Consider the following 27,238-nt stretch of genomic DNA (forward strand, 5'->3'; position numbering starts at 1 on the left):
ATTTTTCAAAAGTCCTTTAATTTACCTGATGACCTCACCAGGTACTTAAAAAATCCAAGTGGTTTTCACTTCTGGACGACTACAGCTTAAGCTCCCAAACCACCTACAGAAACGTAAAGCCTCGTCTGTCAAAGGTTCCGGGCCGGCCCGTCCTCCCGCCATGGGGTGGCCCACGGGGCTGCGGCCCGGCTGGCCCGGAGGTCCGCCCCTCAGAGTGGGACTGCCGAGCCCGAGCGCACAAGCCCCCCTCGGCCTCCCTGTGTCCAGCCCTCGGTCCTCTGTGTCTGTGAGGTTTAAAAATAAAGCTCCCATGTCCAGCGTCTCCTTTTCGGTAGCACGTGTGACTCAGGTGCTCTGCTCTGATGCCGAGGGACAAGGCCGTGGTGCTGTGCAGCTCCCGGCGAGCAGAGGGGCCTGCTCTCCTTCCCGTAGGTGGTCCCCGCCCTGCGCTGTCACATGCAGATACAGCCTTTGGGGCGCCGGCTGCCAGGCTCACTGCCCGTTTGGGGCCTGTGAGCAGGGCCCGGGAAAGCCTCACCACGTAGTCACAGGGCTTCGGCTCAGCGCACTCAGCACTTGCTTCTGAACTGCGGGAGGGCTAGCCGCCTCCCCCAGGGAGAGTCCAGGAGATGATGGTGTGCTGTACCCACGCAGGTCACCAACCCCGCCCCCCGTGTCTTCACCCGACCCTGCCTGCCCCCTCTTCCTGCGTGAGCCAGGCTCTTGGAGCCAGTGCTGGTGCAGACAGCCTCTCACAAGTGAGAGCTCAGCTGTCTGTGGTGTGAGGGGGTCGTGTCTGGCCGAAGTTGCAGAGGGGCTAGGCACTCACTCTGCAGAGCCCAGGTCCCCTGCTGCCTGTCGGGGGTGCAGGGAGACGGCAGAGGGACAGGCCCCAAGCAGGGCACGGACCTTGTTCTCAGCACAGGGGACAGCCAGTCTCTGTCCTGAAGCAAGACGAGGCCAGTGAGCTCTGGGAAGGTGGCTTGGCCCCATGTGGACGTGCACACGGGGCCAAGACCGAGGCTGGTGACAGCCCTGGAACCTGGTGTTCAGCATGAGAGCTGGGGAAGAGCCAAGGTGCATTCTGGAAGGAAGCTGCTGAGACTCACCGGTGGAACTGAGGTTTTGGATGAGGAGGGAAAGAGGAGCAACCAAGGGTGCAGCCGAGTTAGAGTTTCAGCGTGACGAGCAGGATGGGTGGTGGCCTGTGCCGACGGGGGGGCATGAGAGGTGGGCAGTGACCCTTTCAGAGCCCCAGGGCTAGAGGAGACGTGGGCCTGGGAGGAGGCAGCTGTTGCCACGCTTCCACAGAGGCACTTCAGGAGAGCTGAGGTAGCAGGGTCAAGGTCAGGAGAATGGGAAGCAGGCTGGCAGACTGCAGAGTGAACAGAAAACAAGGACGGGCAGGCAGCAGTCAGCTTTTTGAAGACATTTATAGGATCAGGGATCTTTCAGTCAGCAAATGCTGGTACACCCGGCCTGACAGCCCTAAACAGCTGGGGCTGACGGTCAGCGCTGAGCACAGCATGGACCCTGAGGGTGGAAAAGAACGGGTGAGGGGAGCATGCCAGCTCGCTGGGGCCTTCTACACGGCCAGCAGGAGCCGGCTGTCTTCACCCACGTGGTCCCATCACCGTCCTGAGGCACAGAGGTGGGCGGGTGGCCCTGAGGTGGAACCCAGAGCCAGGCTGCGACCGCCCATGGTCCTTGCTGGGGTGGACACAACAAACCCAAGCAAGAGGTGGCAGAAAAGGTTTTTGGAAATAACATCAAAGTACTAGTCCAGGGTCCTCAAACCGCTAGCGTTGCCTCCAGGTCACAAGGCCCGGGGTGTGAGAATGTTCCTAACAAGCTTCCAGGTGATGCCGCTGGTTGGGAACCACATGGAGCCAACATCCCCAACAAGGTGACAGAAATGGGGTCAGGAGACAACAGGCCTGCAAACAGGGCCAGGGCCCAGCCCTGGGTGGGAGGTGAGGAGACCCATAGGCTCCCAGGGCCAGAAAAGGAGACCCAGGCAAGAGCTTTGCTGAGCCGCAGCCCAAAGGGCAGAAAACCTCCGGGATGCGGGACACAAGCCCCAGCGCTGCGTCCCTACCAGGACCCAGAGCAGCAGGCCCGCCACTACCACGAGCTGAAGTCCGTGAAACCTCGGCTGGGCTTTTTCTTGGCCACGGGGACAGCTGCACTGGTTGACGGTTCCTCGTCTGCTACACGTTTCCTGGGAAGAGGAGAGTGGGACTCCAGCTGCTGTGGGGGCCAGCCCCCGAGGTGCAAGCCACGTGTCTCCACACTGTCCCCCCCACCCCCACCCCAAGTGTGAGCCCCTCAGCCTGCTGGGGTCCTCCCAGCACCCACTCACCCCGGTGCCCATTACGTCCTCACCCCGGAGCAGGCTCCGGCCTGCAGCGGCCAACTCGTGGGGCGCACCGTGGGAACAGACACTGGCTCCCACTGCACTCACGTGGCTGCTGGACTGATGTATTTGCCCACCCCCTGGCGGTACATTGGGGGACCCTGGCTCCCTGACTTGGGCTGGCTTTTCTTCGCTGTGCTCTCTGGGGCTGCCTCCTCCAGCTGGGTCTTCTTCCGCTCCTCAGCAATCTGTGGTGGAACAGGGTGACAGCTGGCCCACAGCCCCTCGGGCTGGACAGGACTCCCCCCAAGTCCCTCCCCATGTGGCAGCTGCTCCCTCCTCACCTGGACGTCAGCCTCCTCGAAGGGGTCCACGAACACGGTGGTGGAGTCGATGCGGATCTCCTCCTGAAGTGAGGCGGGGGCCAGTGAGCCGGGCTGGCAGGGGGCAACGGGGCAACGGGACCCCACGCCTGCCCAGCTGCGCCTGAGGAGCAGCCCCTCTGTTCTCCCAGGACATGTACCTTGGGACGGTCGGTTTTGGGGTCGCTCTCCACATTCTCCATGGCCGTCAGTGTGTCAAAGCCCCCCACAACCCTGTAGCAGAGGGAGGCGGCCTCTTAGTATGCCCAGCTCAGGGCACCCCCAAGGACCAAGTCCTGGCGTGGCAGGAAGAGGGGCTGGGAAGGGGCCTGGGCCGAGGCCCACGAAGGCCCCACAGAGACGGACTGGATCCGGAAAGGCCCACGGGGCAGGGACAGGACCGCAGGCCGGGAGAGCAGCAGCCTGAGAGGCAGGTCTGGCGGGCCGCCATCGCTCCCACACTGACTGTAGCTGCTTTCACACCACAGCCAGGGCTGAGGAGTGCGACAAAGACCCTGAGGCCACAGAGCTGGAAATACCCTCAGGCCTTCACAGGGAAAGTCTGCTGACCCCTGGACGGGAGAATGGGGGCAAAGGAGGTGGCCCAGACAGGTGATCTGGGATCATCCAAAGGTGAACTGAGGGGCTGACTGTGAGCAGGACACCCACCAGGCAGGGCTGGAGCTGGCCTCTCCTTACCCAAGGTCCCCTGCCCAACAGAGAAGCCCCAAGTCCCCACTTATGCATGACCATGACCTTGGTAGGGACAGGACCGGGGAAGAGGCAGCGAGACCCGGCCGGGCCAGGAGGCTGCCCTTGCCGACGCCCTGTGCCTCGTGCAGTGGCTTCTCTTACCGCCCAAAGATGGTGTGCTTCTTGTCCAGGTACGCACAGGAGCGGAAGGTGATGAAACTGGGGAGGAGGACAGAAGGGTCAGGAAGGGCGTGGAGCTTACCCTACCCCAGCCTGCCTTGTCCCCCAAGGCCGCTGGAACAAACTAGTCACCTCTAAGCTAGGGGACCTTTGGTATAAAAGGGCTCCGCCCTATGAGGGCTCCCCAGGGGAGAGGCCCAGACTCCCAAATGGTCCCAGCCCCTCCTTGCTTTTGCCCTGTGCCCATGAGGCCGGGGGCTGGCCAGTCACTGGACAAAGGTGAGAGCTCAGAGGAGCGATCTCCCCGCACCAGTCAACAGCAAGGCGGCCCCTTAGCTGGAAAAGGAAGGGTTTCTCTGTAAGTGATGCTGGCACAAATGGAAGAAAATGAAGTTGCCTTGTGTGCATTCACATACAAAAATAGCATAAATATGTAATACAAAAATAAAACCTTCCTGCCTCCAAAAAAAAATTTAAGGCCTTCCAAAGTTTACAGAAAACCCCCTTAACAACTGAAAACTAGAGACAGATACAAAGGAATACATATTTTAAAACATTATTTGGAATATAGATGACGCCTAAAAAGACTTTAACCAGAAAAATACAAACCACCTAATAAGTACAGGGTTCAGAAATACAAGTAGGAGTTAGGGGTTCTTAAAAACTGTAAGTAATGAAACGCATAAACCCTAAAGATCCCAGAGAAGGCTGACGAGGACCAACTGAGAGAAACAAGCCTAGACGGAGCCCTCCCCGCAAATCCCGCCCAAAAAGCCGGGCAGGTGCACCCTATCGAACGTCCCAGAAAGCCGCCCCCAACCAGCCTGGGGCCCCCTCTGCTCCCAAACCAACCTCCCCTGCCCCGTCTCAGTCTACACCTGCGGCTCCTTGGAACCAAGGGAGCGTGAGAGCAGGGCAGGCACAACCAGCAGTGAACAGAACTGAGGCCAGAACAAGACCCCCAGTTCACACAGAAATGGAAAACACAACGGAGGGGAGGGGAGGGGAGAAGAGGGGAGATGCCAGGAGCCTCTCCTCTCCTCCACCGGCACCAGGGCAGGTCCAACTGCCCATTCTTGCCCCTGGTGGGCCCCCACCCCTGCCCGGGACACCCAGGCCTGTACTTCTAGCCCACCTGCGTCCTCTTAGCACCAACACGTAAACCCACTAAGAACAGGTGGGTGTCTCAGGCATCCGATATGGCCGTCAAAGCAGAATTCTCGTCCCTTAACCAGGTACCCGCGTTGCCATAAATGTACCCCAGCAATGGCTGCTCAGGCCAGACCCAGATTCCAGCCCCTCCCTGCCTGGGCACCCGTGCCCACGCCCACAGCCACTTCACAGGGCACCTTCTCCAGGAGGCCTTTCTGCATCTCCTGGGGACTCCGGCCACCTGGTCCCTTGCGGGCACGTGCCCCAGGGTGCAGTGCTGCCTGCTGACCTACTCTGCATGGAAGTGCACACGCCTGCGCTCAACAGGTCTGGGCTGTGTCACCTGTGAGTCGTCCGCCTCCCCGGGGTTGCTGCGCACCTTGACTGGATTCAGGGCAAGACTGAGGGGGACCCTGCAGGGAGCCTTGCACCTCCTCCCCAGGCCCATCCCACAGCCGCCCAGCCACTCACAACTGAGACTTGTTGGTGTTGGGCCCTGAGTTGGCCATGCTGAGGATGCCTCGGCCCGTGTGCGAGAGGTTGGGCCGGAACTCATCTCGGAAGGGTTTTCCCCAGAACGACTCCCCACCTGGAAGAGAAAGCACAGCTGGCAGCGAGCACGCCCGGGTCCTAGCTGGGTGCAGCCAGCTCCAGAAACCTATGCCAGGTCTCAAGGGGCACTGGGCCCTTGGAGGGCAGCCCTGGCCCTGAAGATGGAGTGAAGGGTGAAGGTCACACGTTACTGCTAACCCAAGTGGGTGAATGAGTGGGCCTGTGCCCAAGCAGCACACAAGCTAAGGGGGGCTTTGGGAGGCAGTGGGAGGGCAGACAGACATCTGGCGCGGGGCGCAACCTCCCTCTGCTGCGGACTCCCTGAAGCATCCCTTGGCCCTCTGACCAAGGTGGGTGCCCCGGAGCCCTGTAGAGGCAACACGCTCCCACTTCCATCTACCATTTGGGCCTCATGACCATTTCAAAATGAGAGAACAGGGACCCAAGGTCTCACGGCACCCTGCTACCTGGCCTACCCGTGTCCACATCTGGAACTCTCAGCCCTGCCCCCACCCACCTACCCCTCATGGCACCCCTTTGGGGCAGCTGCAGCTGCCCAGGGAGCCCCAGCACCAGTACCTACCTGTGCCTGTGCCAGTGGGGTCACCCCCCTGGATCTGCAGGAAGAACGAAAGCCAATGAGAAGCCATGCCCTGTGACCCTGATGCCCTGCCGGCCCTTCAGCAACTGCCCAGTGTCCACTGGCAGAAGCAATTCCCCTTCTGCCAGATGGGCCCCAAGGGGTCTGAGCTCTTGGCGAGGACGGACACCCTCCCAGTTCCATCTGCACAAGCCCCAAGTGGCCAGGTGGGGTATTCAAAGGGCAGGCTCCTGGCCCGGGGAGCAGAGGCTCCTGAGTCCCCTCCAGGGTCCGTGTGGCCCCGCAAGGCTGGCGCTGGCCCACATAGCTCACCACGAAGTTCCTAATGGACCTGTGGAAGATGGTGCCATCATAATACTGCTTCTTGCAGAGCCTGATGAAGTTTTCGCAGGTTTTTGGTGTCTGCAAAATAGCCCAGACACCCCTGTGAGGCACGAAGCAGCCGAGGAAGGGTCATGAATGCCACCCAAGCCCCGATCACACAGTGGGAGAGGGTCAGCTGCCCATGGGTGCCACAGTAAGCACTCATGACGCTGAACGACAAGAAACTTGTAGCCTCCAAGAGCAAGGGCCGCAGGGCAGTGGGTGTGACTCCAGTGTGTGCTCGCCACAGGACTTGGGCGGAGGAGACACAGCACGTGGCTGGCAGGGTCGCGTCTGAGGGATGGGGGAGGGGGGCCCTCCACGCCCTCCGGAGGACGCCGTCTTTTTCTACTACAAGCCCATCCTAAGTGCTGCCCCAGGTTTCAGGCCCTGGAAACGACTCTGGGCAGGGGAGGGGACGGCCGCCACACCCACCATGTCGCAGTGCAGCTCCAGGTTGAGGTCGCCCTTGCTGGTGTGCAGCCGCACGTAGCCCTTCTTCTTCACAAACTGGTAGCGCAGCACGTCCTCGTCGATGGCGGCTGCGAGCAGAGGCCGAGCTCTGTGCTTTCCCCCAACCCGAAGACAGCCACACCCCACTCCACCAAGGGCTGAACTCGAGCCCGAGCCCCAGCCCTGGGGGAGCCCAGGGGCCCGCCCTAGCTGAGCACAGGAGAGGGCACGGAGGGCTCAGAAGCCCCAGCAGGGGTGCTGGGAAGGCTCGGCGGGGGTGCAGAGGGGTGGGGGAGAGTCGGGGACCTGACAGGCCTAAAACCCAGGAGGAAGAGAGCTTGAGGATGATAATAGCAGCCTTGGTGCAGGGCTGAGGTGCCACGAGTAGCCTGGGAAGAGGCCGGGGGGGGGGGGGAGGGTGCCCAGCAGGCAGGACGTGGCATGGGGGGTGCCTCCGGCCCCAGGCCCAGACCTTGCTACAGCCTCCCCCATCGCAAACACAAACACAGCTCCAAAAGGGCCAGTCCCCGCCCACCCCCACTCTTTCCGAGCTGCCTAAGGGCCCACAAAGCCCAGACACGACGCAGCAGTGTGAGAATGGGGGACAGGGCACGTGCCTGAGCGGCCGTTAAGCAGCAGCCCTGGCGATGGAGGAGCGGAGGCAGCTACCTGCTTCGTGTGTGGTCTCGGGCACCATGGCGGTGGAGGTGAAGGAGGCGCTAACCTTCCCAGTGGAGTAGTGGGCCTGCCAAGAGAACCACGTGGGCACGTCAGCGGCGCCCTGGGAGGCGGTGGGCCGGGGACATGGGACCCAGCTGGCCCGGTGCTCAGGCCCCTACTCGACCCCTCCCATCCAGGTTGGCGTCCCTGACCACCACCCAAAGATCTCACGAGGAACTTCCTTGGGGACAGGATGGCCCAGCCCAAACTGGCTTCCTCTAAGGCCCCAAGGAATAAGGGGCTCTAGTTTCCTTTTGAAAATTTTCAGTTTCTACAATTCAACACATTACACTTTTAATCATGAACATGAGCCATAGAAATATTTCCTCATCCTTGGCAGAGGGAAAAGATAAAAGGAGGGATTCCTCCCCAGCAGAAGGAAGTATGCCAAAATGCTAAGAGCTCTGGTGTTAAGAGTGGCAGAGTGAAGAACAAACTTTTTTCCTTTTGCAAATTTTCCTGAGCATTTTCTAAGGAGGGAGCCTCAGAGCCCCGCCGCCCGTCCCCACAGCCCCAGCTTGCAGGCTGAAGCAGGGAAGGGCAGCTCCGGGCCCGCCAGACCAAGGCACTGATGCTGGCGCCATTGCTGCTGACTGAGGGCCTCGAGGCCAGCCACTGGGCACAGTGAGAAGTGAGCCTGACTGCCCAGGAGGGGCAGCCACCAAACACCCCTGTTCCCTCCCCTCAGCACCACAGCACCCCTGAAATGCCCCACCATCTGTCCCTGGTTTTGCTCTGGGCACCACGTGACTGTGACCAGCTGTGTAGGGCGGTGACCCCACACCCCCCGGACATCCCCTCCCACAGACCTGCGAGCCTGAGGCCACTGTGTCATGCGGTACCACCAAAGCCACCTGGCAGCTAGCCACCTAGGACGTCTGTCCCAGGCTCCCCAGCCTCCTCAGTGCAGCTGTCCTCTGGGCCCCCAAGGGCACCTCGGCTCTCGGATCCAGCTGCCTCCCCTCCAAATGTACCCCACTCTGAGGGGCCTTGAAGGGGGGTGCTTGGGCTGGCAGTTCTGTGGCCCTCCTCCTACTCACGGCATTCAGTTTGTCCACCTTCTTCTTCTCTGGGGCTTTCATGGTGGCCGCCAGGACCTCGTCCCCTTTGAACTCCTTGTAGAGCTCCTGCAGTGTCTCCCGGGTCTCGGTGTTTGTGTTTTTCAGATAGTACGACGGGTCCTGCTTGGCCTTTTCTTCATCTGCAGAACAGCAAGGCAGCCTGAGCAGCTGAGCTCCCGGGGATGTCCCCAGATGCATATGACAAGGACAAGAGGCCAGAGGGGACAGTACCGGCAGAAACCCAGACCCGAACACAGGCCGAGCCTCCACCACAGTGTCATTCGTAGTCACTACAAACCCAGGAAGGCGTGTGCAGGGAGAAGATGAGGGGACAGCCCAGAAGGGCAGCAGCTTGCCCGCCAAGGCTTCTGCTGGAGCTGGCTTTGGTCTCTGTCCCCAGCCCGGCCTTGATCACAACGGTGTTCACAAACAGCCCTCGGTGGTGACACCCAGCCAGCTGAGCAGTCCCCACACTTGCCAGCCCCCACAGGACCCCCCAGCCTGCCTGAGCACCAGTCCCCGCAGCAACAACAGGTACGGTCTCTAGGGAGCCAAGACAGGGCCCCATCCAGGACCTGAGGGCCCGGCCGAGGAAGCAACCCTGAGGATCCCCGGAGCAGTGTGGAGTGGGGAGGACAGGTGTCCAGGCCCGTCCCATATGAGGCTGTGGACACTAAGGCGTAAGGGCCCAGCTGGCACCCACCACATCGGGCTCCCTAAGGGCAGCATGGGCCAGCGTCGTCCTGCCAGTCTCTGCACAGAAGCTGAACGTCAGCTCGGGAAATGCCAGGCCTGCCTCGGCTTGATCACGACTCTGGCCCCAGGAGGCGGGGGCTCTGCCCAGGGAGCTCCCTCTCATTTCCCCCCAACCCCCAGTACCCCGACCACCCCTGGCTGCTCGTACCTGGGTCTGTTATCTTCATGTTGTTCTTAACGTGAAAGAAGTTGGAGACATTGAATTTGTCCAAATTGGTGGGGTCCTGTGGCAAAAGGAACACATGCAGCAGAGCGCCCAGCACTGCGTCAGGCCCCGGGCTGTGGCCACGTGGCCGCCCTGCTGCGGAGGAAGGCTGGGTGGCACGAGGGTCCTGGGCCACGAGGGGAGACACTAGTGGCTGCAAGGAGACCTGGTGGGTCGAGCATGGATCAGGGGCACCAGGACTGGGAGAGGGCTCCGCCCCAGGCAGGGCCACAGCAAGGGTAGGGTAGAGACTGGCTCAGACAGCTGGCTGCTCACCAAACCGCAGCCACTTCTTGGCACACAGCTGACAAGTGTCCCTTGTTGTTAGGCAGCCACAGGACGGATGGAGTCCTCGAGGGGACGTGGGCAGGCACAGCATGCCCACCTCCAGGCCTCCCGCAGGCTGCCCGGTACCCCTCCCTTCAGCCTGGCGGCCAGACATAGGCCCCACAGGTTCTCGTGCTCTGGGGACAGCCAGCCCTCCCCCTTGGAGGGAATGTGTACTAACCTCCCATTAAAATGGGACAAGCCACAGAAGGACTGCCCCTGTGTAAGTCACTCCTGGATATCCTACGTACATGTTTTTATTAACTCACCCAGGGTACTCCGACACCTTCAGGGGTGTCCTGTGCCCAACACTGGGGTACAGAGCACACACCCACTCCCACTCTCAAGAGGGCAGGAGGAGAGCCAGGCCTACAAAGAGGCCACTCAGATGCCGAGATGGCTCTGAGGACAGAGAGGAGGGGCCCTGGCACAGCAGGGACAGGCTGGGGAAGTGCAAAGGCCCGTGCGACCGAGCAGAAGGAGGCAGGAGGCGGGAACACTGTCGGTAGCAGCTGGGGCACCGCGACCAGACAGGTGGCGGAGAGGAAGCCCCCAAGGCTGGGTGGAGAGGTGGGGTTGGCCACGGGGAGCTGAGCCAAGGTTCTCGGGTGGTCCCTCCTGGGAACCACAGGGGAAGGGACACCCACCTGGAGGGTGATGATGTCCTGCCGGGAGAAGGGCTCATCAGTCAGCAGGTCTCGGAAGTTCTTAGCCTTGATGTTTAGCTGCTCCACGGCCTGCAGTCGGGAGCAAGGCAACTGTGACGGTGCTTGTTCCCAGCCCGGCGCTGGGAGCCTACAGCCCGCCCAGACAACGGCACTGGTCCAGCAGGGAGACGAAGGACAGGACTACCGTGTGCCCACCGAGAGCTCACAGTCACGGCCCTGCCACCTCGGGGGATGCTTGTGGAGCCCCGGAAACCCAAATTCAGCCCCCTGAACAAGGTTCCTCACAGGGCGCTCTGTGACACATGTCTCAACATCAGCAGACAGGCTCAACAAGGCATCCATCTGTACCAAGTTCCCCCACATCCATGCACACTCAGGCAAGGTGTCACCCCCAGAGACCCTAGGGCAGCACTAGCCACCTGGATGCTGCCGATGGTCAGGGACAGGTGTGAAAACAGTTCAGAGATGGCTGCCCCACAACGAGGGGCCTACACCCCTACTGTCCGAACCCTCTGCTGACATGTCCAGAGAACAACCCGTGCAGAAACCAGGGCCTCCCCTCCCCACACCTGCCCGCCAGTCCACATCTGCCCCTCTTGGGGATTCCAAGAACTGGGGGGCTCAGGACTCCTCTCAAAGCCCTGGAGCCTGACCTCAGAGCACAGGGTCCCTCCCAGGGCCTAACAGTCTCTCCAAAAGCCGACTGTGGGGAGGACCCCTGGGTACAAAAGAACTACCCAGTTTTCGGGTCAGAGGCCCTGCCTTTTCTCGGCTGTGCTGGCGGCCCCACAGGGGCACGCTGTGCCCAGGGCAATCCCAGAGCCCAGACAAGGGTTCCCAGGAGCGCACACCTGGAGAGCCTGTACGTGCCTCAGTTCCCGAGAACCTACCTCATAGGCATAGACGTTGCCGGTGGTCCTGACGGCCACGATGTGGCTGTTGTTGGTGAACACGGTGAACAGCACCGGGCAGTGGTACTTGCCTGGGGAGAGGCGTGCACGGGCAGACCAGTCAGAGAAAGGCGGCGGGCAGAACCCGCATCAGCCCACCCAGACCCGGCCCGGAGGCACAGCTAGCTACTCCAGCCCCTCCTCCAAAGCCACCAGGAAACTCCTGTTCATCCCGCAAGACCCAGCCCCTACATGGCCTTCCCCGGAGGTGCCTGCTCCACCAGCCCCTGGCCTCCCCCTCCACCCCAGGCCCTGCCACATCCCTCACCCTGGCGCCGGGATACTGCAGCAAACTCCTGCTGTCCCTGCCCCTCCCCACCAGCCCCTACAGGTAGCCAGGAGCCTGTTCAAATAAGCCCCAAAAAGTAAAATGCAAAGGGGGGAACACTTACAGACTGTTAGACTTAGAGGTATCAATCACACACATTTGTGTGGGCCTTTAAATAATCTTGGTATGCAAACTATATAAAAATAATTATGAAAGCATTCTAGAAATCTGACCACTGGCTGGATAGTTAGTGATATTAAGGAATTCCTGTTAATCTTTTAGGTGTAAAAGTAGTATTGTGATGATTATTTTTAAAGCCCTTATCTTTTTAAAAATTTACTTATTTAACTTATTTATTTTTAGAAAGGGGGAAAGGAAGGAGGGAAAGAGGGAGAGAAACATCAATGTGAGAGAGGAACATCAATCGGTTGCCTCTCCTACATGCAACAAAGGCACGTGTCCTGACCGGGAATCAAATGGCGACCTTTCGCTTTGCAGGACAATGCCCAACCCACTGAGAAACACTGGTCAGGGCTAAGTCTTTATCTTTTAGAGATACACACCGAAGCATGTACAATGAACTGATACAGTGTCAGAATCTGCTTTAAAAATCACCTAAGCAGGTGCTCAGTGGAAACGCAGATAAAACCAACAGGTGAGTGGACGGGAACTGCAGCTGGCTGGTGGAGACCCATACACGCAGCACCTGCTCTCACGTGTCTGAAATTTTCTTTTTCTTTTTTAAGGATTTTATTTATTTATATTCAGACAGACAGAAGAAGAAAGAGAGGGAGAGAAACATCAATGTGTGGTTGCTTCTCCCACGCCCCCTACTGGGAACCCGGCCCTCAACCCAGGCATGTGCCCTGACTGGGAATCAAACCAGTGACCCTTTGGTTCACAAGCTGGCACTCCATCCAGTGAGCCACACCAGCCAGGATTGAGATCGTCAATTAAAAACAAAACAAAGCAAAATACAAAAACAAAAAAAAAGGTGACTGCTAGGCCAAAGGTGTTCATGGGCAAAAATGAGGACAGATCCCATTTCCTCTCTGGCTCCCATCCGAGACCTCCAGCGGCCGCCCAAGCCCCACAGGACTGCTCTGCACCCTGTCCCCCTGCTTCCGACCCCTCTGACTACAGCCTCTGATTCCAGCCCTCAACACACTGGTCCAGCAGCACTGGACTTCTGGTTGCCCCCAGACTCACCTCAGGGCCTTTGCACTGGCTGTACCCTCCGCATGGAATGCTCCCCCCCTACATCCCCACGTGGCTCCCTCCCTCCTTCCCATCAGATTTCCACTCAAACTCTGTCCATGAGTTTTCCTACGACCTTCTGTCTCCTCACCCTGCTTTACTTTGGTCCCTGGCTAGAGAAGCATCCGCCACACCACAGTGATGTACTGTCAGCTTCCTCCCTTACTGTAATGTAAGCTCCTTTCATTCCAGGACAGACCTGGCCTGTTCTCCTCTCTGTACATGGCAGGCACGCAGCACATATTTGCTGAATGAGACACACTGTGGGCCTCCCCGAATCAGCTGACCTCCGAGCAGGGAAGCCCACAGCACTCAGCTGCCAGGGCTGGCGGAGCTCCCTGACCCCCAGGGACTGTCCCTGAAGCATTGTGCTTCTGTCTCAACGAGGCCCGTCGGACGGGCCCCAGCCTCAGGTGCGTCAGTGTCTCCCTAGAACGCACACACCCAGTGAGCACGGACACCAGCCTTGACCAGGGTCTGCACAGGCCAAGAGAACCATGCCAGGCCCACAGAGCACCGAGAGCAAGGTCAGTGCCCCTGGGGGTTGCCTCAGCTAGGGCATCTGGCCAATGACAGGGTGTGCAGGGACGTGAAGCAGGAGGACCCCAGCTGGGCTCGGGCTTTACGACCAGTGGTGTAGAGAAGCCCAGCACAAGAGCCACCCCACCGTTCCGTCACACCCCCACACCACCACCTAGCCGTCCGCCCCAGGGCTCTTGGCCTCCACAGCTTCTGCCTCCAGCCAGGAGCAGACCAGAGCCACACGGCCCACCTGTGCCCACAAAGGCCACCAGAGGCCCACATGGCCCGACGGCCTTAGTGCGAAGAAATAACCAAAACCCAAGGCTGCACCACCTCAGCTTTAAAAACTACCTGGACCCTTAAGAAAGAATTACGTTACATCTCTGAGAGATTAAGAGCAACAGCCGGCTGACCAGAGAGGAACAACTGGGTCTGCGGAGACCTGGTGAGAGGCGGCGGCTGCAGTCTGCGGGCCAGCCCCTGGGCTGGCTGTAAAAGAGATCCCGTACCTTCGCTGTTCTTGGCGAAGTTCAGCTTGATCAGGGACCGCCCGTCCAGTTTCTGAAAGAAGTAGAATCGTAATTAACAATGAAGAGCAGCAACTGACACGAAGGCTGACAATGCGGAGGCCGGGTGACGCCTCAGACTGGGGAAGTCTCGGACGGCCCCAGCCTTCCCCGCGGGAACAGGCACGGGTGCTGACCTGGGTGCCCAGGACACAGCACTTCACCCAGACGGGGGGCTGCACAGCAGAACCCCAGCCTCTGGGCCAGCAGACCGACCCTGAGCGCAGGGGCTGACATTTAGGCCGGAGGCCGAGGGGGAGGTTTGCTTACACTCTGTGATGTTCAGATAGTCTCATGGCAAGCACTGATTATTTATTAAATTAAAAAGTGAATGTATTTCTTGAGCTGGGTGGTGTTCACCTTCTTCTTCTGTTGTATAAACTAGTTAAGAAAGACAAAACACTAAAAAGTCGGGGGGAAGAAATAAATATGCCCAAATGCTAAGAGAAACTGTGATGGGATCCTCTACTTTCTAGCGTTTCTGTGTGTGTGCAGTCACCTCTCCTGCAGGAGACTTCTCGGTGCAACCGAGTCCCGGCAGCCAGAGGGAAGCGGCAGCCCTGCTGAGAAGGCCTCCGCCGGAGGCGGTGAAGGGGGCTGTGGAGAGACCCTGGAGCAGAGAGGCAAAGCTGCCCACGGGGAACACCTGACTCAGAGTCCATGTCCCTGCAGCCACTGCCACTCAGGAGCCCAGCCCTACCTACCCAGAGCCCAAAGGGGACACTGGGGGGTGTTCCAGGGCTGGGCCCCTAAGCCAAGCTCCAGCCCTGCACCCTCCCTCCCCTACAGTGGCCTGCCACCACCCCAAACCTGGCTTCATCCCTTCCTCTTTTGTTCTGCCCCCCACAGGTCTGCTCGGGTGGGCCTCAGACCCAGGACAGATGGCAGAGGCCTTGCTCCCAGGCCGCTCCCACAAGGCAGCCCTTCTCCTTTAGGCTCAGGCACCCTGGGCCCAAGGCCACGCACAGACACCCCACAAACACAACGCGCCTGTCCTGGGGCCCAGAGAAGTGACAGGGGCCAAGCCAGCCAGGGCTTAGCTGACCTTCACCATGATGGACATGGCGGGAGGCTGAGCCCAGGGCAACACACACGTCTTGGAGACCCCTGCAGAGCATCTGTGGGGGGGAACCCCAAATAACAAAAACACCCCAGACGCAACCAAATGGAGAAGAGACAGAGGACAGGGGGACAGGTGCAGACAACAAAATACAAGGGAGCCCTGGTGATGAAGGAAGGGGAGGGGAGAAGAAGAGAAGGGAGGAAAAGAGAGGAGAGGGAAGGAAGGGAGGGAGGGAGGGAGCAGAGTGGGGCCTGAAAACCACCAGAGGGAGCCAAGGACAGACCCTCCGCGGCAGAGGAGTCCCAGCCTGGACACTGGCTGCTCCCCGGCGGCAGGCAGGGCCTCCGTGCCAGGGAAGGCAATGCACCCTGAAAACCCGAGCCCTGCAGGAGGCCCCTGGAAGGCTGCAGTGGCTCCCAGGCAGATCTCACAGAAGAACACTGATGGTCACACTTTCAATGACAAAAATAAAAAATACAAGGGAAGAGCACAGCAGAAACAGGAAAGAGGGCTCTCCTTGGGGAGGAGCACCCTGCATCCCCGACCATCTGAAAGAGGAAAGCCACAGGCCTTCAGCAGCTGCTCCCAGAACACGCGCCGCCAGCCCAGCTCCTTCGCTTCCCAGTGCCTCCGGCCTGACCCAAAGGGCGCTCAGAACCTGCGCCCGCCCAGAATGTCACTGGGCCCCAAGTGTGCGGGCAGCACACAGAAAATAGGTAACAAGAGCACAGCTAGGTAAAGACCAAACCAGAGACATTTCACCAGCCCTAGGCCGGCAAGCAGGACGCTGTTCACTTCCCTCCCCCGCCTCCCTCCCTCCCCCTCAAGCCTCACGACACCCAGTCCTCTCAGGCCTCCCTGAAAACGGTGACAACGACGACTATGACTATGACCTGCAGAGTCTGTGTCACAGCTTACCAGGCCTCACCCCAGCCCAGTGCCTTCCCGGTCAGGCCGGGGCCTCAACCTGACACACGGACTCTAAGACGGCGTCCGTCCAGCCCCACGGTGCCAGTGCCCACACTGCTAGCCAACCCCTCCACAGGCCACGCTGTCCTCAGGCTAACCTCTCAGCCTCAAACACTGCCCCGGACACCCTAGTAGAGCCACCTTGTCCTCCAAGGTCACACAGAAGTCCCACCTTCCCTGGGCGCCCTCCTCATCCCACCTCCAGTCCAACTGCCTGCCCCCACTCCGTGCCCCCACTCTCCTCGGGCTGCCTGTGGCGCTGATTCTGAGGGATCCACCTTCCTGACAAACCCCACTAGCCTGGAACCCAAGCACAGGCTGGATCACATGGTTCCACTTGCCTGTCCCTGGTACAGGCCATGCTAACTGACCTGGTCCTCCTAACGCGTGACTGCACTAGAAGGTTACCACAGCACTCTCCCTGGCCTGGGAGACGCAGTATCTCGGTGAGTCCCGTTAGTACCGCCTCTCTGTTCTACCTCCCTGGCCTCCGCACTGGTCCAAGTTCACCTAGCAGCTCTTGTCCAGACAAGTGCACAGCCCCCAGGCTGCTTTTTCAGCTTCTGCCCTCACCTCCCCAGTCTATTCCCCACACAGCAGCCAGAGTGAGCTTTTAAAACAAAGGCCACCCACACTGGCTGGTATGGCTCAGTGGATTGAGCACTGGCCTGTGAACCCAAAGGTTACTGGTTTGATTCCCAGTCAGGGCACGTGCCTGGGTTGCAGGCCAGGTTCCCAGTGGGGGCGTGCAAAAGGCAATCATACACCAAGGACATACCCAGCTCCCTCCAAGGCCTTCAAGGTTCCCAGATGTGGGCCCGTCTGCCCCCATCCCCCCTTGTCCCCAGGTCTTAGTTTCAACGGCACTGCCCCGAGACATCCCCCAAGCCCACTCGCCCTCCCCCCTCTCACGTCCCTCTCCGCGAGCATCTCTGCCTCCCACCGCCTCTGCTCTGCTCACAGCTCCAGCCCCGCACACGGCACGGGCCAACACCCTCCTGCTGGAAGGAGGAAACTGAATAAACGAAGAAGTGGGCACAAGCTGTAGCGTGGGGAAGGAGAGACCAGAGCGGGTGACTAGGCCGTGAACACACCATGGGGTTGCGATAAAGGTGCGCAGTGGGTGCGGCAGCAGAGAATAAGCTGGCACTTGACCCTGGGGAGTCTCTTCCAGGCACACAGAATTCACGACAGCGGGCCTGCGTACATGACACATTAGGAGCCGCTTAACCCACCTCACAATACAAACACAAATTACAAAGACTTTCGCCCTCATGCAGCACAAAAGTCAAAGAAACATATGATATCCAGGGCTGCAGAGGGTACAGGGAAACAGGCATTTTCTTCCTCACACTGCTGTCCCGAGTTTGAAAGGTGCAACTTCCGAAGGAAACCGGCCAGTAGCTGCCAGAACAGAAATGCACCCACCCCAGGCCCCGGCACTGCCAGCGTGACGCTCCTGCGAGCCCAGGGAGGCGAGCGCCAGGGCGCTCCCAGACCACTGCTCGCAACAGCAGGCGACTTCAAACCCCCTGCGGTGCCCCCACGCGAGGGCACACACAGCCGCCCGAGGACTGGGCAGGGCTTCACGCACTGACACGCGCAGATCCCCGACACACTGCAGGATACAAAAGCAAAGTACAGAAGAATTCCTGCAAGTGATCACGCCCACAGCCCAAGGAAAGACGGAGGCCGTGCAAGCATGTATGCACATAAGAAACCTTTCCAGAAAGGAACGGGTGCAGAGAGACAACAGTCCCCTCACTGCGCCCCACGAGTGGTCCTCTGCCACTCCTGTGTGTGAACGAAAACCCACAGAACCAGAGGGCAGGCGACAGGACAGCATGCACCGGCATCACCCGGACTCCGGCACAACCCCTACCTCGCCATTGCTGGGGTTGGTCCCGTACTTCTTAAGCCAGGGGAGGATGTTCCTGAAGGGAAGAGAACAGACAGCATCAGCGTGATGGGCGGGGCGGCACAGTCCCGGGGGCTGCCTCTGGGGACCGGTGCGGAGGGTGCCGCTCCGCCTCCACTTCTGCTGGCAGAGGCCAGGAAAGGAGCGCCTTGCCTCGTCAAAGGAAGCAGAGGACATTTCTGGAAACATCGTTTCAAAGTACATTCAGGGTTTTCATTACAGTTACGTATGAACAACACAAGCTAGCAAAATAAGATGTACACAAATGTTGATATATCCATAAAATGAGATAATGGACCACCATCAAAATTTTAACTTCTGGAGAATTCTGAGTAACATGGGGGAAAAGCTCTCATGGTGACTGAATAAAGAATGGATCCAGCCCCGGCTGGGGTGGCTCAGTGGATTGAGCGCGGGCTGCGAGCCAAAGGGTCGCTGGTTCGATTACTGCCAGGACACATGCCTGGGTTGCGGGCCAGGTCCCCAGCGGAGGGCGCGTGAGAGGCAACCACACACTGTTTCCCTCCCTCTCATTCTCCCTCCCTGCCCTTCTCTCTAAAAATAAATAAATAAAATCTTAAAAAAAAAAGAAAGAATATATCCAGAGCTATCTTCATGGTATTAACTCAACCATGCTACCACCAATAAACTCACAGAAAAAGGTAAGTATAAATATTGGAGTGGTTATCCCAGACAGTGTGATTATGGTAAATTTTCCCTTTGAGATATTTTCCAATTTTTCTAAATAAGTCTGAAATGTGAGAAAATTATATAAGCTGGCTTATGTTGGAACACAAAACAGAACATAATGCTTCAAAATAAAGCACTGGAAAAGTACACACCCTAATTATGACTCATTGAGTGAAAAATATTTAGTGCATTAATATTCCAAAACAAGAATGAGTGCCAATTAGAACAACAGGGCCCACCTGCGCGGAGGTCGGTGCCACTCCAAAAAGAGACACCAGCACCTGCCAGCAGGGCTGCCTGCCGGGGGGCACAGCAGCACTGTGGCTTCATCTCTGAGGCCCTGGCAGTCCCTCCTGGGTCCCCAAGAGGCCCCCCCAGGGCTCCTGAGGGTTCCAGGACCTCAGCGTGGCCTGGCCTGGCACTGCCTGGGACCACTAGACCTCCGGCTGGCCCCATGCCCCCTTCCTGAGTGGATGTCACTGATCTCACCCTGGTTGTTAGCTCAAAAGTCAAGAGAACTCACAGCAAGTCGAAGACAACGCCTTCAGGGGTGCAGACCGGGTAGCTGAAGGGCTGCAGAGAGAGACTGAGAAAGGACACGGTTACTCCTAGTTATGCAGTGGACTGGCCAGGCCACTGCCACATGCCTCCTGTGACTTGTCCCTCTGCCCCTCCCTCCTGCAGCCTGCAGCCAGTCCTCCAACACTTCTAGTGCAGCCTGCACAGCCTGGGATGGGTGCCGGCACCGAGGTGACCTCCACATCCCTGCCCCTCAGCAGCACCCGGCACAAACCAGTAACTAGAAGGCAAGGGTCCCAAGAGGTGGTGAGAGGGTTTAGGGACAACCACAGCCTGGTCCTCTCCACACCCTGAGCTGTGACATACAATACACAGGGGATCATGGTCAGTCCCCAAAGAGGACCCCGGAGGTGGCCTGGGACAGGCAGAACTGGAGTACACCCTCCAACACCTCATACGGCAAGCACAGGCAGGCCACAGTTTTGTACTAAGAACTGCCCTTGCCCATCCCAAGGAACTCTGGTGGGGCTTCTGCCCACAGAGTGCACCCACAGTTCTCCCCACATGTCCCGGGGCAGACACATGACTCAGGCAAGGCCTGAAGGCCCAAGAGCCCAGGGTAAGTTCTCATGCATGGTATGGGGGCAGAGGGACCTACAGAGGCCCAGACTACCACAGGTCATTTGCCTCCTCATGAAGGGTCTCCTTAAGAAAAGCAGAGCCTGCCCTGGTAGCTCAGTTGGTTAGAGTGTCATCTCAATACGCCATGGTTGTGGGTTCGATCCCTGGTCAGGGCACATACAAGAATCAACCAATGAATGCATAAATAAGTATAGCAACAAATCAAGGTTTCCCATCTAATATCAACTTTTAAAAAAGAAAAGAAAAGCAGAGCCTACAGAGGAAGGCTTCTTGGTGGACTTCCTTGAACCAACACCCTTTTTTCTTGCATGGTATTTCTGCCACTAGCCATCAAGAGCCCAGGCTGACCTGGCTTGTTTATACATCGGTCACCTGTAAGTTTGGTCAGCACAGGTCAGTCCCTGGAATCTAGAAAGCCTGCCAGCATGGGGGGCACCTCCATGGATGCTGCCCCAGGAAGCCCTTTCTTTGGCCCAAAAGTCAGCTCTAACCCAATGGCGCTGCTAACGCTGCTGGGGACCAACCACAGCAGGACCCGGCACCAAATCAAGCTCCAAGCAGCAAGACATGGTCATACCTCCTCCCAAATGGCACCCAAAGGGCACATTCTCAAAGCACATTTTTACCCAGTACCCAATGTAGTTAAAAAATGGGTGAGAAGAAGATCAGAGACCTCCTGGAGGAAACAGGAACCAAAGATGGAAGTATCTCCATACAATCCATTCATACCCAACCTGAGTAAGATGTTCTCACAAGGCTGATGACAAGACCTGGTGGGGGTGGGGAGAAACCAAGCCAAAGACGCCTGGGTCTCATTTGTTCACCCCCTGCAGTGAATGCTTCAAGCAGGGAGAGCCCTCACTCACTGCTGCAGGGAGCATCTTGGGCGCCCAGGACAGGCCCAGTGGCCTTGCCTGCCCCCTCGCCACCCTGTGGTAGGTGGCTGACCTGCCTTGGCTGAAGTACCAGGGTCACCAGGAGAGTTCTGTCAGCTCTCGAGGCTCACCCTGACCTATGGAATCAGAACTTGGGGGGTGGGGAGGAATGCTGTGCAGACAGGCACATGTACAGGGCAGAGACGACCCTGGCTCAAACTTAGGAAAATCAGGCCCAAGGGGACCACCAGACCCACGCACCCCACAGCCCCCAGTGTCCTGGGGTTCAACAGTCCTAGTTCCAGCAGATGCATCTTCTGTTCATACACATACCAACTGGGGTGGGAAGAAGCATTTGAGTGACTCTAAAGCAGGGTCCCTTCCCACCCCCACAGGTGACCTGCATTCCCATGGCAGGTCATCAGACTATTGCTGCTGCTGTTACTACTTAGACTCTGACCGAAGGAAAGTGTGAAAGGCACCAGCCTGCAGCAGGCCACAGGGTTCGAGCCTCAGTGGCACCGCATCCAGGATGTGAGGCAAGGGACTTCGCTCTTCTAAGCGAAGTAAACAGGCTTAACAACAGAGGCTACCTACCTTGGAAGGTAAGAATGAAGCTAAAAAACAAACTTGTGAACACAGACACAGAATAAGAAGAAAATAATCACTGGTTCTTACTAAGTCATCTTCTCCCACTTCCAGAAAGATCTGAATGGAGGACACACACAGATCCCTATCTGCATCTGCAAGGATCAGACTATCACATAATTGTGTTTCAGAGAATGATTACTAACAGAAAATTAAACCCTCGAAACCCACCTGCAATGGTCAAAGGGTAAACGACGAAAATTTGTTTGTGGAATATCTGTTTAAAACAAAATAAGAGACAGAAAGTTATTTCTGTAAAAAATTTCACATATGTATTTCTACCAACAGTTCAATTACATTTTAAGAAAAAGTTCAGCCCTAGCTGGTGTGGCTCAGTGGATTGAGCGCCAGCCTGTGAACCAAAGGGTCACTGGTTTGATTCCCAGTCAGGGCACATGCCTGGGTCGCAGGCCAGGTCCCCAGTAGGGGGTGTGTGAGAGGCAACCACACATTGATGTTTCTCTCCCTCTCTTTCTCCATTCCTTCCCCTTCTCTAAAAATAAATAAATAACATCTATAAAAAAAATAAAAATAAAATAACATTAACTCCATTGTATATCTCCATCAGACCTCCTGGGTAACCAGGTTCATTGCCAATGAATAGTAATATTTTGAAAGGACATTTTTTCCTGAGCAGCGGATCACAACAGTGGGCTTTAAACAGTACGCCATGATGTAAACAGATGTGCTGTCATCCAGGCTTCACCATCCCATTTACGAGCACAGGCAGAGTAGATGTAACATAATTCTTCAGGACCCTAGGACTTGCAGAATGGTAGATGAGCACCGGCTTCCACTTCAAGTCGCCAGCTGCATAAGTCCCTAACCAGAGAGTCGGCCTGTCCTCTGAAGTGCTAAGGCCCGGCATCGACTGCTCCTCTCCAGCTACGAGAATCCTAGATGGCACCTTTTCCCAATATAAGCCTGTTTCATCTACATCAAAAATCTTTTGTTTACTGTTGCCACCTTCAACTTAGCTAGATCTTCTGGGTAATTTGCTGCAGCTTCTCCATCAACAATTGCTGCTTCACCTTTCACTTCTGTTATGGAGATGGCTTCTTTCCTTAAATCCCATGAACCAACATCCGCTACCTTCAGACTTTTCTTCTGTAGCCTCCTCACTTCTCCCAGCCTTCCCAGCATTGAACGGAGTTAGGGCCTTGCTCTAGATTAGGCTTTGGCTTAAATAATGTTGTGGCTGGTTTGATCTTCTAGCCAGAAACCTTCTCCACACCAGCAACAGGCTGTTTTGCTTTCATACCATTTGTGTGTTCACTGGAGTAGCACTTTTAATTTCCTTCAAGAACTTTCTGCTGCATTCACAACTTGGTTAACTGGTGCAGGAGGTGTACCTAGCTTTCAGCCTAGCTCCGCTTTCCACATGTCTTTCTAACTTAATCATGTCTAGCTTCTGACTTAAAGTGCAAGACTAACAGCTCTTCCCTTCACTTGAACTCTTAGAGGCCGCTGTAGGGTTATTAATTGGCCTAATTTCAATATTGTTGTATTGAAATATTCTTTCTCAGGGAAAGAAGGAGAGGGGGAGAGAGAGGGACTAGCCAACCAATGAAGTAGCCAGAGTACACATTTACTGATTGTGTGTGCTGTTTTATCTGGGTACAGTTCATGATGCCTCAAAACAACTACAACAGTAGCATCAAAGACACACAGTTCACCAAACAAATACAATAATGAAAAAGCCTGAAATATTGTGAGAATTACCAAAATGTGACAGAGACACAAAGTGAGCAAATGCTGTTGGAAAAACCATGCCTAGGCTTGCTCAAAAACACAACATCTGCAAATCACAATAAAGCAAAGTGCAACAGAACGAGGTATGCCTGCCTCTACTAACTTGATAGAGAAAAGAATGTTATTTTAACCTACATTTAAAAAACTTAACCAAGACTAAACATTTTCTCCTATTTTTAATGTACTTTCTCTTTTCTGAATTGTCTGTCCTCAGCCCATTTGTCTACCAGAGTTTCCATGTTCTTGCTCATTGTTAATTTTTTAAATTTTTATTTATTAATTTTTAGAGAGAGAGGAAGGAGGGGAGACAAAGAGAGAAAAACCTTGATTTGTTGCTTCACTTATTTATGCACTCGTTGATTGACTCTTGCATGTGCCCTGACTGGGAATCGAATCCACAACCTTGGCATAACAGGACGGGCTCTACCCAACCGAGCTATCCGACCAGGGCTAACTGTTCATTTTTACAGGCTCATTGTATAGTGAAGACATCATCCCTTAATTATACCCCACACATACCAAGGGGAACAGAAGGATTTCATGCCTTACCTGGTTTCTTGCCACCATAGAAGTGTGTGTACTCAGCACACGTAATGTACCTGAAGGAGAGAGAGAGAATCTTACTTCCACCCCCTCTGTAAAGAGGGCAGAGTCTCCAGAAGTAATGGGTGACTGAGTCATTTCACTCATTCAGCAAATGTTTATTAAACACCTACTATGTGACAGGCACATAATGATAAACACAACAGGCATGCAATAGACAAACAAGCAAACACAAACAGTCCGGCTTTGATCTGGAGCAAATGAACTGAATTAACAGAAGGCTTGAAGATGAGCAAGAGCTTGCCATGTGAATCTCTGGGGGACGGGCTCTCCGGGCAGAAGGACCAAGCAGACATGTCATATATAAAAGCCATGAAGCAGGAAAAGCTGTTGTGTTCCCAAAGGGTGAAGTCACAGATATACAGTGTGCATGGGGGCATGTGACAGGAGAGGAAGGAGACAAGAATGGTGGTCAGATCAGGTGAGGACTCTGGATTTGCTGTAAGCTGGATGGAAAGTTGTTGGAGGGTTTGGAGCAGGGCCCTGATGTGATCTAATGTAAGTCCTCATAGCATCACTCGGGCTGCTGCGTGTAGAGGGACAAGCAAGAGAAGGAGCAGACCCCTCACTGGTGTGGCTCAGTGGATTGCGCATTGACCTGCAAACCGAAAGGTTGCAGGTTCAGTTCCCAGTCAGGGTGCATGCTGGGTTGCAGGCCAATGTTTCTCTCCCTCTCTTTCTCCCTCCCTTCCTCTCTCTCTAAAAATAAATAAAAAAAAAAATCTTTTGAAAATAAAATAAAAGAGAAGGAACAGAAATCCAATCAGGAGATGACTACAAAGGTCCAAGAAGGAATTGACACAAACTCTGCCTAGCCCTGGCTGGTGTGGCTCAGTGGATTGAGTTCCAGCCTGAGAACCAAAGGGTCACCGGTTCAACTCCCAGTCAGGGCACATGCCTGGGTTGCCAGTAGGGGGCGAATGAGAGGCAACCACACATTGATGTTTCCCTCTTTCTCCCTTCCCCTCTGTCTAAAAATAAATAAATAAAAATTTTAAAAACAAAAAACAACCCCTGCCTATGTGGAGGGAGTTGGTGGGAGAGACAGTGGTCAGCCCCTGGAAGAGTCAACAGGACTTACTGATGGACTGGAGGAGAAAGAGGCACCAAGTCTAACTCCCAGACTTCTGACCTGAGCAAACTGAGACAGGGAAAACAGGGGCACTGTGCTCAGGCACTGAAAAGGTCTCATTTGGGGTATATTAACTTCGATATGTTTGTTGGATCTCTAAGTGGAGATATCAATTAGCAGCTGGCTATTGCAGTCACCCACGGAGAATGCAAGTGGGAGCAGAAGCCTGGGGGATGTCGACCTGTGGGGTCTGGAAGATGGGGAGGAGGATCCAACAAAGAGAGAGGCCACTGAGGTAGAGGGAAAATAAAGAGCGTGAAAGAACGTGTGGTGTCCCAAATACCAAAGAAGGGCTTCAGAGAGACGTGGTCAGTTGTGTCCTATGCTGTTGAGAAGCCCAACGAAATGAGGACTGAGAACTGACCACTAGATTTAGTAACAAGGAAGTTACTGGGATCCTGACAAGAGTAGTGTTGAGGGTCAAAAAACTTCACTGAAGTGCTTTCAAGAGGCAGCAGAAAACGGCAAGGGCACACAGCGCTTTCACGTTAGATACACGGTGGCAACTGGAGAGGGACATGGACGAGGTTGGTTTTAAACTGATTCTGTAGCATCCCTGTAGGCTGATGGGCATAGACCGGCACACTGGGAGAGACAGGAGATGCAGAAGAGAGAGGGACTAATTCACGAGCAGAGCTCGCGAGTGGACAGTGGGGCGGTCCAGGGCAAAAGCGAAGTCGAAGGGGCTGTATTCGAAGGGCGCTGGGGCGACGGGAAGGCCGCGCCCAGGTGAAGGCACTTGTGTTCTATTAGGGCAAGCGCCTCCAAAGGCGGGATTCCGGGAAATCTTGGCGGCTGTCGGGGGGAATTACCCCGCCCGGGGAGGGCAGCGGAAGTTTCTGGGAGGAAGCGACTTCTGAGAGGGGCTCTGGGGACCAGCTCTGAAAAACGGGAAGGGGGAACCGGCAGAGTGCGGGACAGGCGGGGAGGCAGGGCGGGGCTCAAGCAGAGCCAGCAGCCCCTGGCTGCGGCTCAACTTACATCTTGTCCTTCTGGTGCTGTCGCTTCCCCATGACTGCAGAGGTGGCAGTGGCAGGACTGGTAAACACGGAAAATCTTCAACACACAACCCGGACCACCGCGTCTTGGCCCCACCGTGTAACTACTTCCGGGTCCCGCCCCGGAAGCGGGGGCTGGGCATGTCGGGAACTGTGGTCGCCGGAGGCTCGCAAGTCAGTCTGCTGGCGGCGCAGGTGCTCGGCACGGAGTTCTCCATTGGGATCGGATTTGGTCGGAGCTGAGCTGCCTCCTCCTGGTAGCCCCGTCTTCACCTGAGCGCCTCGCCTACACGCCCAGCCCCGACTCAGTGTCATCCTACTCAAACCCGTGCTGCTTTGACCTGTGTTCTCAGGTCTTTTACATAGTATGCCGGGAACCTAAAGTCCCACCAGTCTCTGCCCCATCTCTGCTCCCCCTCAGTGACAGATGCCTCCAAAGCGACGTCCATATTCGCTGTGTACACGCTCACTTCCCATTCTCTCCACGCATTTGGTCCCCACCGCATCCAGGACCCTCTTCTGAGTGGCCTAAACCTGAAAGTCCAAAGCCCTCACTGATCCCTCTGGTCTCTTCTGACCCACCCTTCCCTCGACCAAATCACGTTCGTGTGTCCCAGCCTGGGCCCTGGATTTCAGTCAACACTCAAGCACTGGGTGATCCTGGCTCTAAGTACCACTTTTAACCTTGACGCCCAACACTAAATTGCCAGTGCTCCAGACTGCTGATCTCTCCTTGGGTATCCGCTGATCTCAAGTTTAACGTGTCTCCTCAAAGCAGAATTCTCCATCCTTCACCCCCTAGCCCCCAGTCTCCACCCTCCTCCACCATACCGCAATCTACCTAGTCACCCAAAGCTAGATGTCCTTGCCTTTCTCATCTCATCTCATGGCTGGCTCCTTCTCATTTCTAGGTTTCAATATAAACGTCCCCTCCTCTGAGACACCTTCCTTGTCCACCCACCCACCCACCCACCCCATACATCTCCATTTCAGCTTCCATAAGGCTTTTCACATCTTGTAATCCTGTATTAATTTGAGCTATATACTGGTTTACCACACACACACACACACACATGCACAAGGATGGGATGTAAGATCCTTAAGGGAAGGGACCCCAACTGCTTGGCTTATTATCTCCAGTCCACAGCAAATTGTGGGACATACACAGTGGCAATGAATATCTGCTAATGTCCAGCGGTCATCAAGTATTTTGTGAGGACTCACATCTCACGTGCAGGTGTGATTCTAAAGTCAGTGTGTGAGGCGACAACTAGAGTCACTATCTTTGAAATTCCTTAGGGAAGTGCCAAGTTGAAAACTGACACACCAGCTCATTTTCCTCTAAGGAGGGGACAGATCACTGTTTGTAAACTTGCACCCAGATAAGGCTTGTTTTTAGGGGCTGGGTGTAGAAAAA

At 56.2% G+C, this 27,238-nt stretch overlaps 1 protein-coding gene across 3 annotated transcripts; it reads right to left on the reverse strand.

The window, feature by feature from the left end:
• PPIL2 (peptidylprolyl isomerase like 2) lies at positions 1-25,935 on the reverse strand. 3 transcript variants are annotated; one of them, XM_045819762.1, is made up of 21 exons: positions 25,805-25,935; positions 23,638-23,687; positions 21,508-21,553; positions 19,176-19,238; positions 17,927-17,978; positions 13,956-14,007; positions 11,340-11,431; positions 10,429-10,518; positions 9,398-9,473; positions 8,473-8,633; positions 7,382-7,457; positions 6,695-6,801; positions 6,209-6,298; positions 5,879-5,912; positions 5,215-5,332; positions 3,574-3,630; positions 2,880-2,952; positions 2,701-2,763; positions 2,465-2,604; positions 2,129-2,221; positions 1-1,533 (listed from the first exon to the last, which is right to left on the reverse strand). In XM_045819762.1, the coding sequence occupies exons 1-21, from the start codon at positions 25,834-25,836 to the stop codon at positions 1,452-1,454; spliced, it is 1,647 nt and encodes a 548-aa protein (XP_045675718.1). In that variant the 5' UTR covers positions 25,837-25,935; the 3' UTR covers positions 1-1,451. The 3 variants fall into 3 exon arrangements, with proteins under 3 accessions (XP_045675718.1, XP_045675720.1, XP_045675719.1); XM_045819764.1 differs by having other exon boundaries at positions 2,099-2,221; XM_045819763.1 differs by having other exon boundaries at positions 1-2,221.
• Between the last annotated feature and the right edge of the window lie 1,303 nt (positions 25,936-27,238).

This window comes from Phyllostomus hastatus, unplaced genomic scaffold (genome assembly GCF_019186645.2).
Source record: "Phyllostomus hastatus isolate PE091 unplaced genomic scaffold, TTU_PhHast_1.1 phas_scaffold_387, whole genome shotgun sequence".
NCBI classification, from domain to species: Eukaryota; Metazoa; Chordata; class Mammalia; order Chiroptera; family Phyllostomidae; genus Phyllostomus; species Phyllostomus hastatus.

Bases quoted from the DNA above. Each gene is read 5' to 3' on its own strand.
- PPIL2 (XM_045819762.1), bottom strand. From the start codon at position 25,836: ATGGGGAAGCGACAGCACCAGAAGGACAAGAT. The intron at 9,474-10,428 runs GTGGGTGTCCCT...CTTTTGCCACAG, and splicing joins AGGACATCATCACCCTCCAG to GACCCCACCAATTTGGACAA. The intron at 3,631-5,214 runs GTGAGTGGCTGG...CCTCCTCCCCAG, and splicing joins AACACCAACAAGTCTCAGTT to TTTCATCACCTTCCGCTCCT.